The sequence below is a fragment of the Zootoca vivipara genome, chromosome 6 (genome assembly GCF_963506605.1).
Source record: "Zootoca vivipara chromosome 6, rZooViv1.1, whole genome shotgun sequence".
Lineage (NCBI taxonomy): Eukaryota > Metazoa > Chordata > Lepidosauria > Squamata > Lacertidae > Zootoca > Zootoca vivipara.
In genome coordinates, this window is record NC_083281.1 from 43,025,568 (window position 1) to 43,044,739 (window position 19,172).

At 47.7% G+C, this 19,172-nt stretch overlaps 3 protein-coding genes across 4 annotated transcripts in view; all 3 read right to left on the reverse strand.

Annotated features, from left to right (window-relative positions):
* LOC118087595 (cornifelin-like) lies at positions 1-4,952 on the reverse strand. The gene is made up of 4 exons (XM_035120392.2): positions 4,811-4,952; positions 3,725-3,861; positions 1,039-1,155; positions 1-63 (listed from the first exon to the last, which is right to left on the reverse strand). The coding sequence occupies exons 1-3, from the start codon at positions 4,920-4,922 to the stop codon at positions 1,060-1,062; spliced, it is 345 nt and encodes a 114-aa protein (XP_034976283.1). The 5' UTR covers positions 4,923-4,952; the 3' UTR covers positions 1-63; positions 1,039-1,059.
* Positions 4,953-7,980: 3,028 nt separating this feature from the next.
* MRPS15 (mitochondrial ribosomal protein S15) lies at positions 7,981-15,351 on the reverse strand. Its single transcript, XM_035120961.2, has 8 exons — positions 15,168-15,351; positions 13,369-13,431; positions 12,795-12,870; positions 12,444-12,492; positions 12,097-12,181; positions 9,794-9,852; positions 8,870-9,061; positions 7,981-8,190 (listed from the first exon to the last, which is right to left on the reverse strand). The coding sequence occupies exons 1-8, from the start codon at positions 15,280-15,282 to the stop codon at positions 8,065-8,067; spliced, it is 765 nt and encodes a 254-aa protein (XP_034976852.2). The 5' UTR covers positions 15,283-15,351; the 3' UTR covers positions 7,981-8,064.
* Positions 15,352-17,430: 2,079 nt separating this feature from the next.
* The window catches only part of CSF3R (colony stimulating factor 3 receptor), a 30,515-nt gene continuing 28,773 nt past the window's right edge, over positions 17,431-19,172 (reverse strand). For both annotated transcript variants that reach the window (XM_035120696.2, XM_035120695.2), the window contains exon 16: positions 17,431-19,048. In XM_035120696.2, coding sequence (XP_034976587.2) covers positions 18,533-19,048 — 516 coding nt within the window. In that variant the 3' untranslated portion in view covers positions 17,431-18,532. The remainder of the gene's footprint in view (positions 19,049-19,172) is intronic.

The window sequence follows — 19,172 nt, forward strand, 5'->3', positions numbered from 1 at the left end:
GAAGAGCTTTTTATTGGCGCATGCGGAGCTCAGGATGCAGTGTCCAGCTCTTGCCCCGCAGGTCTGAAACACACAAGGAAACCGGTGAAGATTTAGTAATAATAATAATAATTTATTATTTATACCCCGCCCATTTAGAAGCTTCAGGCGAATTGGCGAAAATGATCGGGAAAATCAGAGATCAAGAGGACAATAAATGTAATAAAGAATGGGGAATTTTTTTGCAATGAAGCGAGATTTATGATAAAAATTGAGTTTTAAGTAATATGGAGAATATGATACGATGCAGTTTGAAAAGAATATATGTGGAAACCATGGAGGGGTGGAGGGAAGTTCGGGGATTATGATTTGTGTATGATGTCAAATGCTAAAAGTGAAAACGAACAAAAAAACTTAATTAAATAAAAAAATAAAAGCGGCATGTGAGGGAAAGGGCGGGGCTAAGCATTACCGCTCTCAGTTCTAGTTGCAGCCCTAAGGCACCTGGGAAGGAGATAGTTGTTGCCATTCGCAACCCGATCCCCACACGCATTTTTCAGGCAGTTTCATACGCTAAACACATTTAGTGACACAAACACACAACTGACAAGGTGCAAAAGTCAGGCCTGGCTCCGCCTTCTTGCCTCAATCAGTGAAGTTCCCTTCCAAATGCATAGCCACCTGCATCCCTTCCCTTCTTCTTTTACTCAAAGACCCCATCTCTAATGCCCACCAGCGAAATTGATCTGGCAGGTGAAGACATGAACACGGCCCCTGAAGCAGATTCTCGATGCCCAGGCAGTCTCATGGAGCTTAGGCTACAAATGTGAAAATATGAAAGAGAGTTTCCTGCAGCCAATCAGAAGCCGCACTTTGGTTTCTGAACATTTTGGAAGTCAAACGGACTTCCGGAACGGATTCCGTTTGACTTCCAAGGTATGACTGTATTCCCTTTAGGCATCTGACTGAAAGCTGTGCTTAGAGAGTCAGATTCTGACAGAATTTCTGTCTTGGAGGGGGTGGGGGAAATGCCAATGCTCCTTTTCCATCAAAACCCACCTTTGCACCTCCATTTTCTTATTAAGTCAGAGAGCGGGCGTGTACTTCACGGCCCATGCGGCACAACTCACACAGGCCACAAAGACACATTGACATGGCATCCCTTAAAACATTGCCCTGTATGATTCAAACAAAGAAAAGAGATTTAATGAGACATAGCACCTCAAATCTGGAATACATTTTTACTCCACATACACTCCTTCAAGCCTTGCACACAGGCAGGTCTTTAGAAACTTACAATAAGCCAGTGGACAGGATCAGCTTAATGTGGGCATGCGGAGCATGTAGGTGTCATATTCTGGCTAAGATGCTGAGCTATGAACAGGCAGTCCCTTGGAATCTCATCTATCAGAATCAGAATCAGATATGATAATACTTTACAGCCTCACATGACTGTTGTAAGGATCACACAAAAATGTACATGAAGCCCTTTGGATGCTCCGAAGCATTACAATACTAAATATTAATAATATGAAAATCAGATCATGCACAGGAGAAAGATATACCCAATACATTTGTTTAAAAATGGTATCCTCCCTTCTTCCAAGAAGTTCACATTGACATTTCGCTGCACAACCATCCTATGAGGTAGGCTAGGATGAAAAATAGCATTTTTTCCATACTTATAAAGCTTCATAGCCAAGCAGGGATTTGAAAGAGGGCAACATGCTATAGTACTTGAGTGTGTTCACAGTGACCATTAACTGCTGGACAAGCCACCATTTCTATAGGGTTTGCACTTAACTAGACTAGTGGAAGTTTGGGGTTCTAGCACCACTTTACTCCTGTTTCCCCTGAAAGAGGCAGTTCATATGGTTCAGGAGTAACATGGGCTGTCTGGTGAAAAGAGTTACCTAGTGTGTTGTGGACTCCTATGGGAGGATAAGTGAGATAGCAGATAAAGAAATGTCTTCCTCTGCCTTCAGTCAAAACAGAGACAGGGATCACTATTTTCAATAAGCCCTGCTGAAGTGCCTATATGGGGAAAAAAAATCAAAGATGACATACTTCGCAGTTTATACTACAGCTTTTGAAAAAGGGTCCAAACATCTATAATTAAATGTCAGGCGAGCAACCAACCTGCTCACACTATACAGTGGAAGAATGAATTGTTCAGCAAAAGAGAGAGGTGAGAATGCTTTGTAGGTGGCAGGGAGAAGTCCAACCCAATGAAAAATCAATATTGTCCTCCTTGCCAATTTCCACCACCACTGAGATATGAAGCTATTTAACCAAGACCTGTTCTTCTGTTCTGCTTGTTGCACTCACCCCAGCACTTCTAACTTCCTCTGCAACATGACAAAGGCTTTTGTAATGCTACCCTTTGGATGGAATGAAAGGCAACCTGGGCTGTTGAGAAAAAGCTGGAAATAGTTATCTGTGGTGTTGCAAAAGCAACAGAAATAATGTCTGCTCTGTTTTGTAATGAAACAAGCCAGTTCCAGGCCTCGGAACAAACTGTTCCCTGCTGTTTGTGTTCAAATTGCTAGAGAAGATATGGTGCAATTTATCACCTAGAATTTATAATAATGGAAGGGACCATGAGGGTCATCTAGTCCAACCCCAAGCAATGCAGGAATCTCAGCTAAAGCATCCATGACAGATGGTCATCCAACCTTTGCTTAAAAACATCTGTTGAAGCAGCCTAGAATAGCATCAGCATTAGCTTTTTTTCCTCATTGACACCTTGCCCTATAATATTATTCATTCCTCTCCTGGCCAGCTCTGATAAAGGTAGAGGATTTGGGGAGATGAGAAGCGGTGAAACTCAGTGGTAGAGCATCTGCTTTGCATGCAAAAAGTTCCTGGTTCAATCCCCAGCAGCTCCAGGTAGGGTTGGGAATGTCTTCAGCCTGAAGCCCTGTACAGCAGCTGTCAGTCAGTGTAGACAGTACTGAGCTAGATGGACGCAATGGTCAGACTCAGTATAAGGCAGCGTCTTATGTTCCTAAGAGACAGAGAGTTTGCAAAACAGAGGAGTAACCCCTCATTTACATGATGCCTCTCTGCTGCTATCTGCCCTTGACAGAGGCTATTAAGGGGTGGCCCCTCCCTGAGTCCCAGGTCCTTCCTCTTTGTCCTTTCCCCCCTCTCTTATTTAAATATTTCATTTTTAAAGAAAGCATTGTTTACCACAAGGGTGGGAACACGTTGCCCTCCATAGGTTGTTGCACAACAACTCTCATCATCGCTAACCACTAGCCATGCTGACTGGGTCTGATGGGAATTGGAGTCCAACAACATCTATAGGGCCACAGCTGTTCCACCCCTGGCTTAAAGGGTAGTTGGGCACACTACTAAGTGCAGCGTGGTTTAAACCCAGCCACCCACCATCTCAGTTTGCCCAAATTTGTGCCCTGAGTCTCTTAAGAACCTGGCAATGGCCTTGCACCAAGCCGTTTCAGGTAGCTGAGAGAGGGAAGGTGACAGCAAAGGCCGGCAAGCAACTAATTGTCCCAAGCATCACTCTGTCGCGTAGAGGGCTGCATTTAATCTCAGGAACTCATCAATCCCCTGCTGTAGAAGACTACGAACAAGTTGTGTAGAAATAAATCATTTCTTGGATGATGCACATTTCATCTGTTTCTTTCACTCTCTGGACCCCTGCTGATCAATGAGTAAGAGCACATCTACTAGGGGGAACAGACTGTACAACACCACAACATGTGATGGAGGAAAGTGTTACCGGAATGCCATAGGAGAGCCGCATGTGAGTCCGCAGGGCTGTCATGCCGCCAGGCACCAGTCCGAGGCAACAGTGCTCCCCGTATTTGCGTGACACATAACAGGCCAGGATTGCCGGGCAGAGAAGTCCAACACAACCTGCCCAAATGAAACACACAGGGGAGGAGGCAAACACAAATGAAAGGGAATCCGTAACCCTAACCCTGCCCTTCTTAAAATATAATTCCTGCTAATGGTACCTTTTGCACAGATCGTCCCCTGTATGGTTCCACACAAACACTCAGACCAGTTAACAAACATAGACTTTAATAGTCTTTAAAATTAAGGACAGAATAACTGTCTATGAAAGCCAAGTGAAGGAAGAAAACAGCAAGCTATTGATTTTAAAAGAATATCACACATTTTTAAGCTGTTAGATTTGGGTACAGGAAGAGAACATCCCACACTCCTGCAAACCAAAACAGCCACATAAATAAAGGGCCACTCTAGGACCTACACTGAGTTGCCCTGGATCCAAAGACCCATGGAACTAGTTCTGAGCACTAAGGGGGCACTGGTCTTGCATTTCTTGTGAACCCCTTCCCTTCATGCCATAAGGCAAAGGCTTCCAAAGGCATTCGTCATGTATAGTAGGGATTCTGCCCCTCAAAGAAAATGGTAAAAGTTTCCTTGGGCACAGCTTAAGGAACTGGGCATCTCAACATTTGCAAGCAAAATGTTTTCTATATTTTGCAATTGCTTAATGAATCCCCTCAAATGTTTATTTATTTATTGCATTTCTCTTCCACCTTTTTCTCCAAGGAACTCAAGGTGGTGGGCATGGCTTTCCATGCATTCTGAATCTAAAGAACCCCACAATTTAGCTTCTCTTCACAAAGAGCCTTGAGGTGCAACGGCTGCAGGGCTACATTGCAACAGGTGGCAAGTTTTAAACACATTAACCTGGAAACAACATGGGAATCATTGGACAAATATCTGGGAAATGTGTTAAGGAGGGGAGTCAGTCTACAATAACCCACAGCAGCTTCCCTCCATCTTATATAAAATTGATCTCCACAGGCTAAAATACAGCCAGACGTTTACTTACACATGGGGCAGTCTGAACAGCAGTCATACCTCCCACTGCTCCAGCTGCCTTCTGAGGACTGGGTCAAAGGTGAGACTGTGGCAACTGGCTGGCAGGTCACAGGCTGGGACATAGCTAGAGCTAAGGCCACTGGCGGCTCAGAAACAACCTCAAAAAGGCAAATCTGAATGGCAGCGACAAATGTTTTGCAAGCGGTGCTCAAAGGCAAATTCAAGTCTTCAGTTCCTTGTGGTCAGGCACATGTGTATTTGAGCAATGGGGAAATGGGAAGCAGGAAGCAGAGGACTGCAAGGCCTGGTGAAGTTAGAGTGGAAATGTAAAGGTAAAGGTAAAGGGACCCCTGACCATTAGTTCCAGTCGCAAACGACTCTGGGGTTGCGGCGCTCATCTTGCTTTATTGGCCGAGGGAGCCGGCGTACAGCTTCCGGGTCATGTGGCCAGCATGACTAAGCTGCTTCTGGCAAACCAGAGCAGCGGATGGAAACGTCGTTTACCTTCCCGCCATAGTGGTACCTATTTATCTACTTGCACTTTGATGTGCTTTCGAACTGCTAGGTTAGCAGGAGCTGGGACTGAACAATGGAAGCTCACCCCGTCGTGGGGATTCAAACTGCTGACCTTCTGATCAGCAAGCCCTAGGCTCAGTGCCTAGTGTGGGGTGTGGGGTGGCCCACAGCGCCACCTGCGTCCAGAGTGGAAATGTACCCCCCCCTTTTTTTTAGTGGCGAGACTTTGTTCAGGAGGTTGTTCACTGTCATGGTGTCTTCAATCCCCCTCTTCAGGTAAAAAGGCTGCAAGATTGGCTTACATAAATTAGTAATAAGATTTTCACTGTGGGCAGTCTGGGACATGACACAAAATGGAAAAGAAATTGGAGGAAGGAGGAGAAACATAAACTCAGGCACTTCTTAGTTACAAAGGCCAGCAGACATGGAAACAGTTCAAGGGAAGGAAGCACCCAAAGTTGCTGGTTTCTCAGCTGACCCTATTAGTTCAAAGAATCAAATAATCTTAGAATTGTAGCTTTGGAAGATACTCTGAGGGTCATCTAGTCCAAACCCCTAGAATGCAGGAATCGCAACTAAAACATCAATGACAGATGGCCATCCAACTTCTGCTTAAAGACTTCCAATGAAGGAGTCTGTTCCACTGCAGGTCTCCCCAGTCTTATATTCATGTAGCTGGTTCTTCCTGCTTAAGTGTAGAACCTGACATTTGTCCCTATAAAAATTCCTTTTGTTAGTTTCTCCCAGTTTTCCAATCTGTTAAGGTCATATTGAATCCTGATTGTGTCTTCTGCTGCATCAGCTCCCCCTCCCGGTTTGGTGTCATCTGCAAATTTGATTAGCATCCCCTCGATTCCTTCATCCAAGTACATCACTGGTAGATGGTAGGCCAGACCCTTGAACTGGTCTTTGCTACAAAGACTGTGAGTGATATTGATAGTGTGGGTTATGACTGGCACTTTAGGGTGGCGGCGGCTAGTCAACTGTAGGGTTGGTAACCCCTGAAGACCTACAGAATTTGTTTGGGTTCCTCAGTGCTCTGGATGGAAGGCTGTGGAATGGTGAGATGGAAAGTGTTGTTGACACAATCACTGCCTATGGCACTGCAGAGAGCCCAGACTGCACCTTGTTTGCAGGGGAGTTCCAGGCAATGGAACAGGCAGAACAGCAGCTTCAGCACAAGTAGTGAGTTTCACAGCAACAGCCAATGACAGGAGTGAAGGCGTACGATTGTGCTACCAAAGGAATCACTCCAGCACCCTCTTCTTCTTTGGCGATTACTCGTAGTCGAGTAAGATTGTCTTCCATAAACACGGTTTTAACAGTGAGTCCATAAGGGACTATGGAGGCCAATTCTGGATCCACACGTCCTTCCACAGTGGGGACATTGGTTTCTGGGGAGGAGTTTATCATGACACCTTTGGTAAAAGCTGTCCTCAATTAGCCATTTGGAGTCATTCCGAGTGGTGAAATAGGCTAACTAAACCTACCCTGAAGGGAAAAGTGGCTGGACTCCTCATAGGCCTGCTGCAACAGGCTTGCAAGGCATTTCCAGGATAAAGTTGCTCACATTTGTTCTAACTAGACACTAGTAGAATCCCAATGGAGGCACCCAGAGCACCGCCTGTTCTGGTTGGGATCAGTTACAGTTGTTGCAGCCCTGATGATGTGGACAAGAACTACCTCCAGGTGGTGGTCATTCAGCTTCAAACCTGCTTGAAAGATGGTTGTTAAAGGGTAGTGTAACCCCATCCAGGACCAGTATCCAACACTAGCATCCCAACCCACAAAACTTCTTCCTTTCCTGGGTTAAGTTTCACCTAGTTCCCTTATTCATCGCAGTACTGCGTCCAGGCATCTGATGGTTAATGCCGCTGCTTCCCTGAGATTCTTAGGCAGAAGAGAGACAGAGATGCAGGTCATCTGTGCATTGGTGAAATTACACCCCAAACCTCCAAATGACTGATCCCAGAAACTTCATACAGATTGAAGAGCATCAGTGATAAGACACAGCTCTGTGACACCCACAAGCCAGAGGCCATAAGGTGGAACAACAATGAAAAATCATCCAGCGCTACTTTCTAATCATGACCACCAGGAAAGCACTCGACCCACTGTAATACTGTGCCTCTGAAGCAAAGCTCAGATAGGCAGGGTGGAAGGATGCCATAGCTGATGTATGTTATCCAAAGGCACCAAATTCAAAAAGTGCTGAGCTACAACTGCTGCTGGAAAAAAGGCATTGAGAGTGTACTTAAGAGTGTATTTTCGAAGCTTGCTTTTCAATTTGGCCCCAGGATTTTACCTGCTGTCCTGCCTGACCTCATGTGACTTCCAGTGATGGACAAGTAGGCATGGTTTGCAAAGCAAACAGGCCTAATTAGGTCCCTCATGGGCTGGAGGTTCCTCATCACTAGTTTCAAATAGGGCTTGCGCTACTATGTCTTTTTGAGAAGCAGGAATAAAGTGCTCCCAAAATATGGCATTCCTTTCTCTCCAGAAGTGCCGCAGACTTTGTTTTTTGCTGCAAGAGACTAACATGATCAACCTACAAGTGATTAAACAAACCCAGTGATGATGGTCTCTGAACCATACGAATACTGGAAGGAGCAAGAGGACTCTGTACAAACAGACTTTCATATGCACCCAAGGCAGAGGAAACAGTGGTGGTTAAATCATTTATTGTCTACCAGCTTCAGAAGATGTTGCTCAATATGAGCCCCCTCCCAAACATAGGGTAGGTTTTGCTTAGACTGGGCTGCCTTCAGTTGGCGATGCCTGTTTCTCTGCTTCTCTGGCCCTGGTTCTCTCTAACCACTCTTGCCGCTGCTTCAGTATCTGCGGGGCTTTCAGCTTCTTCACCTCTTGGTAGACCTAGAGGGTTAACGGGAAGGAGGGAGGTGAGAGGCAGTTAGGCAGTCAGTAGCACAGAGCAAGATTACAAAATCCCTGAGTTCTATTGGGAGTGGCCTAATCCACATACCAGCTGACAATGGGCATTCACTATGTTTATATTTATTTCTCCATGGGAAGAGCCATGGCTCAGTGACAGAGCACTTGCTTTACACATAGGTTCAATCTGTGGAACTTCCAGATAGGGCTGACAAAGTCTCCTGCTGAAACCCTGGAGAGCTGCTGCCAGTCAGTGACTGGAGACAATACTTAGCTAGATGGCCCAAGAGTTTGACTAGGCACAAGGCAGAATCTCATATTTCTTAAAGAATTCTAACACTACACTCCTGCTATTTGGTGCTGCTCAGGGTGGCTGTTAACACCCTCAGTCCTACCCACTATGTGTCCCCAACACTACTGGTCATGCAAAATACAAAACAAAGGCAAGCTCCACTGAGCAGGGTGGAGGTTTCGCTGGCCTGTCTGGCAATTTAATAGAGTAATATTGCTTTAAGAAAGCCTTCCCAAACCCAGTGCCCTCCAGATGTCTCCCAGTTGATGGAAGCACAAAGAAGCACCAGGCCCCTCCCAAGCTCATTTGTTACAGAAGAGGAGCTCTGCTTCCAAATGCCTGGGCAGCAACATGCCATGGTGGCTGTACCTTGTTGCACAAGGCTTTCTTGGCCATCCAGCGCCGGGTGGCTCTCCGGCAGTACAATGGGGGAAACTCGTACTTGATGTCCAGCACCTTGCACGTCTTCTCAAAGACGTCGTACTTGGTGTTGCGCAGGTACTTCAGAAGCATCTTCCGCCGGTCTATGGCAATGAACATCTGGCGACGGTTGGTTGTGTCCTGGGGACAAGGGTTGCTTGTTGCTAGTTACCACTATTACTATTAATGACTACTACTATTAATTGTTTATATCCCAGATCTCAGGACATCTTTCCAAGGTGGCTGATCACACGAAGTATCAGCATGTAAGAAATTGTGAGGATCCAGCTGGTGGTAGATTCAACAGTTCAAATGGACACAACAGTCCAAATGGAGCAGCCTCTCTTGCTCTCCTGTTGGCATATAAAGCCCTAAACTACTTGGGGCCAGGATACCTTGCAGACTATCTCCTTTTATACATTTGTACATCTCCAGCCAATCATAAGATCTTAAGGAGGCCTTGCTAGGTCTACAGAGTTCAGTCGAATTAATCTATGCATCTAAGGCACCTATGAAGTGGGCCTTCTTGGTGATGGCACCCAACCTCCGGAACACCGTCTGCAATTTAGGAGGCAGGAAAAGGAGCACCTTTTATGCAGGCCTTCCCTAGACTATAAAGTTTTACCGCACTGTTCTGTATTTACTGCTATGGATATTAACTGTTTTATTTTGTAAAATGCATTTATATTTTGGTTCTGACATCTTATGTAATCAGTGCTGTGCAAGATCCAACTTTGAAAGAAATACTGACATTGCTTTGTATCTCAACAATGGCTATAGCAGTTGACACTCAATAGTAGCTCCACCCTGAAGTACGAATTATCGGCTGGCTCTGAATACAGCATATATTGTGCTAGCATCAAAGATGGTTACCTTGGTGTGGATATGCAGATGTTCCTGGAGTGTGCGGATCTTGGCTGTCAAGAATGCAACTGCAACAGCAAAAGAAAGTCACTGCAGAGAGGCCAGAGACAAAGTGCCTATTCCAATGTGAATGTTTCTGAATTCCTGCTTTAAAATTGCACATAGACATTGCCAACCAGCAAGCAAACACGGGGAAGTGACCACTTAGAGCTGGCTGCTGGATGTGCTTCCATTATTCTAGAGCAGGGGTGTCAAACTCAAATTCATCGGGGGCCGCACCAGCAGTTTGGTCACCCTCAAAGGGCCGGTTGTGTCTGTAAGACTATGTGTCCACTCTTTATTATCATAAATTATTGTCACTGCATTCAATTATTACTGTTTTTTGTAATAATGTAAGCTCATTCCCGCCCCCACGCGGATCACATTCCGGCGTCGTGGCGCGTGTGTGGGAGGGGATGTAAACGAAGGAAATTTGAACAAAAGGTGGGGATCGACGGCTTCCGGGGGGGGGGGTCAACTAAACCTTCGGCAGGAAGGAGAAAGCCACTGCTGGGATTAAAAACCTGCAGATGGAAAGAGGGCTTCCCTCTCCCGCCCTGCGCACACCCAAACCCCGCTAGGCAGGATGCTACACCCTGCAACCCACCCCATGCTTTGGAGAGGGGCAGGAACATGCGGTGCAGCGCCAACTCCCTGCTTTGCTTTTGCATCCTCCCTCCTCAGCGCCAGAGTCCCTTCCCCTCGCGCTGAGGGAGGGCAGCGGATTTCCCGAGGAGGAAGGTGGCGGCAGCCCCAGCAGACGTGCATCTTCGCCTCAGAGCTGCTCTTCCCCCCACCCGCGCTGTTGTCGTCTTCGCCGCCGCCTCTCCCTACCGGGACTGCAGGCAGAGGAGGCTTGAAAACCTCCCCCCCCCAAAAAAAATTCCCCTCTCACCTACTCAAACCGCAAGGCGACTCCATCTGGAGCCCTACATCACGAGGGGCTGAGAGGAGGCGGCGGCAGAGCGGGAAGAGCAGGAACCCGTGCCGTCGTCGCCGCCTCCCTCCCGGCCTCCCCCCGGGGAGCAGCTCCGCCGGAACTGAGAAGCCAAAGGGCGGCTCGGGGTGGGGGGCAGAGCAAAAGCCAGGCACCCTCCCGAGTGTCTATGAGGAGAAAACGGGGGAAGAGGGAAGAGAAACCCAGCTCCATCAAGAGAGTGGCTGTTGCACTTCGCCTACTTCCCCCTCAGGCTCACTCCGCGTCCCTTTCGCCCGCTCGCTCACCCACCTCCCGGATGCAGCCGAGGAGAGGAAGGGAAGCGGTGGGCGGCGGCTCCCCAGTGCCGCCTCACTCGCTCTTGGAGACAACAGCAAAGGCCGCCAAAAAAAAATCCAGCGCTGCTCCGTCCCGGCACCAACTTTCCCGGTGGCGCCTGTAGGGCTTTCCTACCTCCTCGGCGGGCTTGCTCCTCCTCCTCCTGCATCTCACTTCCTCGTCTGGCCGCTGTGCCACCGCCTCCCTCAGGCTCATTCGAAATTGAAATTCCCTGGCCAAGGCCGTCAGCGCGGCTCCAGCACCCCGGCCTCCGCCTGCAGCCCCGCCCCCGGTTTTGACCCTCGGCCAATCGCAGGCTCCATAACTACTGTGAGTGGCTATTGTCGGCAGCGGCTACGCGGGCCACATGACGAGGTCTGGCGGGCCGGATTAGGCCCCCGGGCCTTGTGTTTGACACCCGTGTTCTAGAGCTTGCACTAGACTAATGACAGTTTAATGTTATATAGCTGGAAGATCTAAGGGTCTTCCCTCTGGCTACTTCAAAATCCTTGCGTGGACTTTGGCAGTAGATACACGGCAGAGGTGGAGAACACTGTTGGCCTTCCAGGTGTTGTTGGACTGCAATTTTCATCAGTCCCAGCCAGCATGGCCAATGGTCAGGGGTCCAAGAACACTTTAGTGTCTGTAAGTTCTCCACCTTGGTATAGGGCAAAAAGAGAAGCAGGACCACTCCACCTGCTCTTCTGAGAGACATGTGGCTCCAGCTCTTTTATACAGGAAGGGAAAGCACATAAGCAGATCTGTCATGTTCTCTATATAGAAGGAAATGTCTCTCAACATTAAGAGATCATCCTGCCGCAACTCTGTCCAACACTGGCATTTGCCAAGTAGGATCCAGCTGGACCTCTGTTTCCAGATGTACCCTTTCATAGCTCCATTTTCTGCTATGTATCCCTTGAAGTGCCCGCTGGGGCTATTCCCTTGGGGCACAGAGAGGATGACAGCGAAGGAAACAGGAGGCAGCAGCTTTTCTCTTGGGACATATTTTCCTGCTTACCTTGGACCTCTAAGGAGCTAGTGTCAGTTGGGGCCGTCCGGACTTGGTCTGCTAGCTGCTGTTTCTTGATTTTCACTTTCTCCTTCTGCACGCAGAAGGGGAAGACAAAATTAATACAACTAGATACTAATACAACTAGATAACTAATAGTCACTCAACCCCACTCCACTATGCAGGAATGGCGGGCTATTGTTTGCTTACAATGCCAACAGTAAATCTGCCTGCCTACAGAAAAGGCATAAATTCTGCTTTTATGACTTTTTTTTTAATGGTAAAGCATGGAAGAGCGGGGGAATGAAGGAATATTTGCCCCCAATCCCAATTTACCCATGTAGGAGAACACTGACCTGGCTTGCCATTTCCAGAGACAGCAACCTTTTCACAACATCATCTACCCTGCAGGAAAGCAGAGAGTTCCTTTGATTACTTGTCCCTAAATTGCTTAACATTTGGGGAACAGCTTTGAGAGATTAGAAATCAAGAGAGCCATGTTAGATATTCAGAATTAAATGTAAGTTATAGGAGCACTAATTTAGGATCTCCCCATCATCTGAGGACCCCAGTCAATAAAATGAGGTGTAAGCGGTTGCATTTTGGGGGCCCCTAAAGGGCAGCCCAATGTGGCAGACTTGCTGTTTCCTCCATGGTGCCCCTTTTCATGAAACTCACAGTACTTCCCTGGTCCTTGCAAACCTTACTTGTCTATAACTGGGATGTTGGCATAAGGTTTCTTCAGCATTGTGGGAGGCAGATCGTCCAAATGGCTGGGGATTTCTGCAACAACAGCAACACAGCAATAAGAGCACAGCAGCTGCCTTGCTAGTTCACTCTAGTACAGAATACTTTTTTCCAACAGTAGTCAGCCAAGTATTGGTGGAAACACATGAGCTGATGTCTAAAAGAGAAGTAGGTAAAGAGAGGGAAGTACATTGTGGAAGCTAAAGAGGGACTCCAGTTGCAAAATATTGGTGACCTACAAGCCAGCAGGAAGTTGGTTCACCTGGGCCAACAGGACATGCAGCAAGTGGGGTATCATAACGTGTCCAATCACCCTTTTTTATTTAAGAGAACTTGTGTGCTGCTTAATTGTAAACAAAACCTCTAAGCAATTTTATTTTCCATTTCAATGGATTAGGAAATGGGGTAAGAGACAGAGGCTTGGACCCATAATATCCAGTAGTCATGAAACTCCCTCAAAACCTGAATCCCAAACAGTTCAGATGACAGCCTTAGCAGACCAACTGCTTACAACAATGAGCATGTAATACAAACCTTGCTTTTTTCTACGGACAGGCCTGGCATAATCCCTGGCTGTTTGAAGGAGGGGGCTCTTATCTAAAAGGACAGAAAAGTAGCAGGGGTTACACTTGAGCCACATCAATGCAATACAATAACACAACAGCACAGTAGCATTTTGCTCCTTGGAAGTAATTAGGCACATCACTTCTCTCTCTTGGTTTTTGGGGAGATTAAACAGCTCTTCCAGTCTGAGAACAATCTGTGGAGAAGCAATTTTTAGGCTCATAAGTAGACGGAACATTTTATATTTGAAGAATATGCATTGCTCATGTGGGCAATGCAGGAGCAGAGAAAGAGTAAGTTGCTCTGTCTTTCACCCCCAACAAGGCTGCTGCAATTGCTCAGGTTGCTAGATGTGACCAAAAGTCATATTTTGGGCATTGGACGAGGGAGGATGTCTAACAGCAAAATCCTTTGCATATTCTATTCTAAAAAAATAAAAAAATAAAAATCCTTCTCTTCTATTCTAAGCTCAGTAGGGTCATGCAGTTTCCAGTTCAAGTAGAGGTTCCACTACAGGGAAAGAAGAAATGGCTTCCAATGCAAGGGGCATGTAAACAAGTTCTTTTGACATACAACAGCAACTTCTTAGTCACCATATTCTTTTCACAATCCAAGGCCGTAATCAAGATCATTTAGTACATTAACACCAAGAACGGAGGAAACTGCCTCCTTGGTTGTGAGCTTGTTGTTGCATTTAACAGGTGAGGAGAGAGATGGAATGAGAGGCCTTGGTACATGGAAGATGACAAGTGATGGAATAACCCGGGACACAGCCACAGAGAGACCAAAGCAGCCCTCACTGCTGGGAAGCTTCATCTCCATCCACCAGATGCCAGTGTGGCACAGTGGTTAGTGTCAGACTAGGACCTGGGAGATCAGTGTTCAAATCCCCAGTCAGCCATGAAGCCCACTAGGTGACCTTGGGCCAGTCATCACGTCTATTTCACAGGATTGTTATGAGGATAAAATGGAGAGGGGCAGAATGTGTGTGCAGCACCTTTACCTCCTTGGGAAAAGGTGGAATATAAATGTAATAATAAAATAAATAAATAAGTGGGTTGGTGGAAGGTGTCTGCCACACTGCAAGGTAATTACCAGAATGGTCAACTCCACCCCCACCCTGTCCTGCCTTCTGCTCCTATTACACCAACAAAGCACATGCATAGATGTGTGCGTCTATGGGTCTCCAGTGCCACTTCCCCCACGTGCCTTAAAGCAGATTGACTCCCAATCATATTCACACTTGGACAATGAGGCCCCCTTTGATTCTATTTTGATGAGTAATAGTAATGGTGGAAATAATACGGTAATAATAATAATGTATTATTTGTAACCCACCCATCTGGCTGGGTTTCCCCAGCCACTCTGGGCGGCTTCCAACAAAGATTCAAAATACATTAAAATGTCGCACATTGAAAACTTCCCTGAACAGGGCTGCCTTCAGATGTCTTCTAATGTGACTTTTGCAAGCAGCTTGGAAGGCACCCTGTGGAAAGGGGCCTTTCTGTCACTTGCCGAGACGGGGACGGTGTGAATCCATTTCCCCCAACCTGGTGCCTTCCTGGTGTTCTGCACTGAAATCCCCATCAACCCCCCCCCCCAAACAGCGTGGCCGCGTTCCCTTGAGCTCCGCCCGGCTGTGCTGTCTGGGACTGAATGGGAGCTGCACCCCAAGTTGCCAGGTAGGGGGAGGCCCGTATCTAATCCGAAGCAGAGGCCGTGTAAACGGTGCGCGCGCGCTCTGAATTACTTAACCCCGGGCTCCTTACGCAGTGATCCCCGACCCGCCGCCGCCGCCGCTGCCACGTTCGAGCCGAGGCAGCTCCATCCGCGCAGCGCGGCAACCCCCGCCGCCGAGACTCCCCTGAGCAACACCAGCGACATCCTCTCCTAGCTTAGTTCCTGGGCGCCGCCATTTTGGTGCGTCACAGGCCAGGTCCCCGCGGGAGCGCCGAGATCATCGATTGATACCCTGCGCGCCGGAGCCAATGGAAGGCAAACGAAGAAGGTGAAGCCCGCCCCTCAGGTGATGAATGGCAGCCCCTGCTCCCAGCCTGTTGTTTAGTCGTGTCCGACTCTTCGTGACCTCACCATGGACCAGAGCACGCTTTCGTTCTGATGCCGAGCGCGGGCGGCTGCCTGCGAGGTGGGTCAGTGGGAGCGACTTCACTGCTTGGCAGAGCTTGCTCACTTGCGCCACCTAGGCCAGCGTTGCCTGCTCTGGCTGGCAGCAGCTCTCCTTGATCTGGAGATGCCTGCTGAGGACTTTCTGGCGCTTTCTACCTGGCGCTGGAACTTTCTGCACGATGCAAAAAGGGCTCCTCCACCACCTCCTTCTCCTTCTTCTTCTTATTTGACGATCACTCGTAGTTGAGTAAGATTGTCTTCCATGAACACAGTCTTAACAGTGAGTCTGTAAGTAACCATGGAGGCCAATTCTGGATCCACACGTCCTTCCACAGTGAGGTCATAGGTTTCTGGTGAACATCCTTCGGTTCCTCCATGATAATATGACAGCAACAATTGCAGATAACAATGGCTTTCAAAGTGAACCATTCACAGTGGGATCAAGTGTTAAACAGGGTTGTGTTGTTGCCCCAACTCTATTTATTATTTTCATTGCCATGATCCTACACTTTGTTGAAGGGAAATTCCCCACCGGAGTAGAAATCATATACTGTATCGAACAGATGGAAAGCTTTTTAATCTAAGTAGGCTGAATGCAAAGAATAAAGTTGCCATAACTTCCATCATAGAGCTTCAGTATGCTCCACCACCACCAAGCTGTGGGTCCTCCCTAGCAGCTGGGAGCTGCCAGTCAGCTCAGGATTCTCTACAGACATCAACCTCCCCCAAATTTGTGCCTGCCGGATGTTTTGGACTACAACTCCCATCAGCCTGAGACAGCTACACCAAAAACATTTGCAGATTGGTGTACTTGACTGGGATTGTGTCCATCAACCATTATTTTGTAGCAGATGTGACATATGCATTGCTTTTCAAATCCAAAACAATTTTAATCGGAGATGGTGTAGGCTGAACCAGAAATCTCAGGTGCCCCCAAGAGGTGCAGCACCAGCCGAGCTAAGGGTCTTCCCTTAATTGTGGGAATAATATTTTTGTGACCTGTTCAGTGGCTGGTTGGTGAGGGACCCTTGACTTACCTTTAAAGGAACTCTGGGCTTGTTTCCACACTAAAATCCTTTAGCACTGCCAATATACTTATTTACAGGTAGTGAAAGGGGAATTAAAACAGAGGTGTCATGCAGTCTTGGTGCAGTAATGCCCTTCCCTGTATGCAAGTTCTATTTATAAGGAGCTAGTTCAATTCTAATGTTCGTTAAAGCTTCAATGTCTTTTAAACGCCTTTTAAAATGTATGTGTCTGGCCAAGCTTTCCTGGGTTTTGACTTACATTTTTTTGTATTTCTTTTGTGCTGTTGTGTTTTCAACCACTTTTTAAAGTAATTTTTTGAATACTAATATTTTTGTAATCCTTGCTTGGTTGGAGGATAGCTGTTTTTCAAATTGCATATTGTTTCGGGAAGTACAAATATGGCAGTGTCACCTTTAAATGCAAACCAAATTTCTCCCCCATCCCTTCTGGAGGACTACAGCTTCCTTAAAGGTTTGCATGTGATCTGAGCAAGTGTTGTTTATGCTTCCTGGCCAGCACCTGTGACCTTTCAAAGTGCCCTGAAGTGGAGCACACTTTGATTCCACTCTTCTTCTTTGGGGCTCTGTTGGGTTGGCTTGCAGTTGCACTGGCAGAATCTGAAGGGAAAGGTAGAAAATAATAGATGTAGCTCCCCCTGCTCCCTACCCCCTGGTGTACCATCACAGATTGCAGCAGAACTACGAGACCTGCATCTTCCAAAGTTCCTAGATCACACACTCACTTTCCACCCAACAAAGATGGAGTAGGGGCTGCAGCCAATTCTTGTCTGCGATCCCTGCATTACATATGATATGAATGAGGGGTGTTGCGGGAGGGGGAGAGTGCAAGAATTGCAACAAGGATGAACACAAGGAGAATTGTGGAGCACCTTTAATTTGCAATGTTCCATATACAGTACATGATAAATAAACAGCAGCAGTGGGTATAAACACATTGGTGTTCCCAACCCTCCTCCTGGGAACATTGATCCCCTTTGACTTCCTGCTCAGGCTGTGCTAAACAGGGAAAAACCTGTTTCCCGTCTCGATTCTCCAAGCTGCTCCTTGGTTTTCCCTCCAAACCCTTTCAGGCAAAAATTGACATTTTGTGGGCACCCTTGTTTGCTGCCATAGAAGGAGCAACACATTTCCTTTGCACAACACGACTTTATGCTAGCATGTACCCTGCCTGCCCTTTTGCATTTTTGTGATGACTGCGATGGCTTTTAGTAAACAAATAGGACTAATGATCGTGAGTTTCTTGGGCTGCTCTTTTTCTCATGCCTCTTCCTTTCCCTCCTCCCCACCTTGGGAGGTTTTGGTTTGTGGCTCTCATCCAGCTGGCACTGTGCTTTCTGCAGCTTATCCATGGCTGCTCCTTCTTTCCCCAAGACCTTTGCACAGCAGAGGCAGACGTCCCCAGAAATGGGGCCAGCCCAGGGAGTTTGCCTTTAGGTCTGGGCTGCCCCAGCTTTTGTGAACCCCGGAGACCATGCCACATGGGGAAGAGAGGGGAGTCTCCATTTGCAGGTGCTTGGTACTGGTAGGTGCGTGGGAGGTGGGTCATCCATGCAGGTCCAGGGCAACAGGAGCAGGGGGCAGCAGGAGGCCATCAACAGGGGTTGAATAGGGGACCACAGTTACAAAAAGGGGAAGGAACCCAAGGCAGGGCTCCTTTCAGTTCTGTCTCTTCTTGCTTCAAAATGGAGGAAGCTGCCTTATACTGACCTTCTGCATGCAAAGCAGATGTTCTCCCACTGAGATAACCCCTTCCCCTAAAGGGGAGCAAAAGGCATCACTCAGGGAACACCACCCCAACATCCGCTCCACTTTCTTAGTCTCTCTAGAGGATGACACAAAATCTAGGTGGCTGGATATTTAGCTGGAATAATTCAGTGCTTCCTCCATTGAAGGAGGAGGAGAAGAATGCAAGAAGTCGCAAGCAGCTCCAGTTTGATGCTCCCCCTGTCAACCAGGTTCTAGAGTTTTCGGAAGTTGCTCAGGTCTTCATCCCCATTGATTTTGAGGCCCTGGAGCAACGGGAAATCTAACAGGGCCCTGTCCAGGAAAACGGCATCCTCCTGACAATTATAGTCGAGCTCTCTGTTTGGATGGTCACCGTGAAACCACAGGTTCTCGTAGGGCTTTGGGCTGGGCGTCCTGTCGCTTAGGAGGGGCTGTGTGGAGTTGGAGCGCATGTAGAAACTGGGCGAGGCCTTCTGTTGGCTGCAGTAGCTGTCCACAAACACCTTTGCGTAATGGACAGACTCCGGGCTGTTTACATAAGGGGCTGGCGTTGGGTCACTGGCTGGCAGAGTGGTCTCAGCATCGCCCACATAAGATTCCAAGGAGGCTGTCATTGGCCCATCCTCCAGGGCCTTGGCGGGATCCCCCTTCCCACAGGAAAGGCATTTTTTCTCATCCGCTTCAATCACCAAGATGGCCGAAACAACAACAGGGCTGAGCTTGCACAACTTTGGAGCCTGGAGGATCTCCTGGGGAAGAAGGCAGGAGGTCAAGTTAACAGCTAATGGCCACAGTACAGGTCACCCCCCCCGGTTGGGTGAGAGGAAAGGCCCATCATCCCTTGAGGTGGAATAACCATCCCCGGTGAGGCCT

Bases quoted from the DNA above. Each gene is read 5' to 3' on its own strand.
- MRPS15 (XM_035120961.2), bottom strand. From the start codon at position 15,282: ATGTCGCTGGTGTTGCTCAGGGGAGTCTCGGCGGCGGGGGTTGCCGCG. The intron at 9,853-12,096 runs GTAAGCAGGAAA...TTGCTGTTGCAG, and splicing joins TAGCTCCTTAGAGGTCCAAG to TTGCATTCTTGACAGCCAAG. The intron at 8,191-8,869 runs GTACAGCCACCA...TTAACCCTCTAG, and splicing joins AGAAAGCCTTGTGCAACAAG to GTCTACCAAGAGGTGAAGAA.
- LOC118087595 (XM_035120392.2), bottom strand. From the start codon at position 4,922: ATGTCCCAGCCTGTGACCTGCCAGCCAGTTGCCACAGTCTCACCTTTG. The intron at 3,862-4,810 runs GTAAGTAAACGT...TCATTTGGGCAG, and splicing joins CTGTTCAGACTGCCCCATGT to GTTGTGTTGGACTTCTCTGC. The intron at 1,156-3,724 runs GTAACACTTTCC...TGAATCATACAG, and splicing joins GGCTCTCCTATGGCATTCCG to GGCAATGTTTTAAGGGATGC.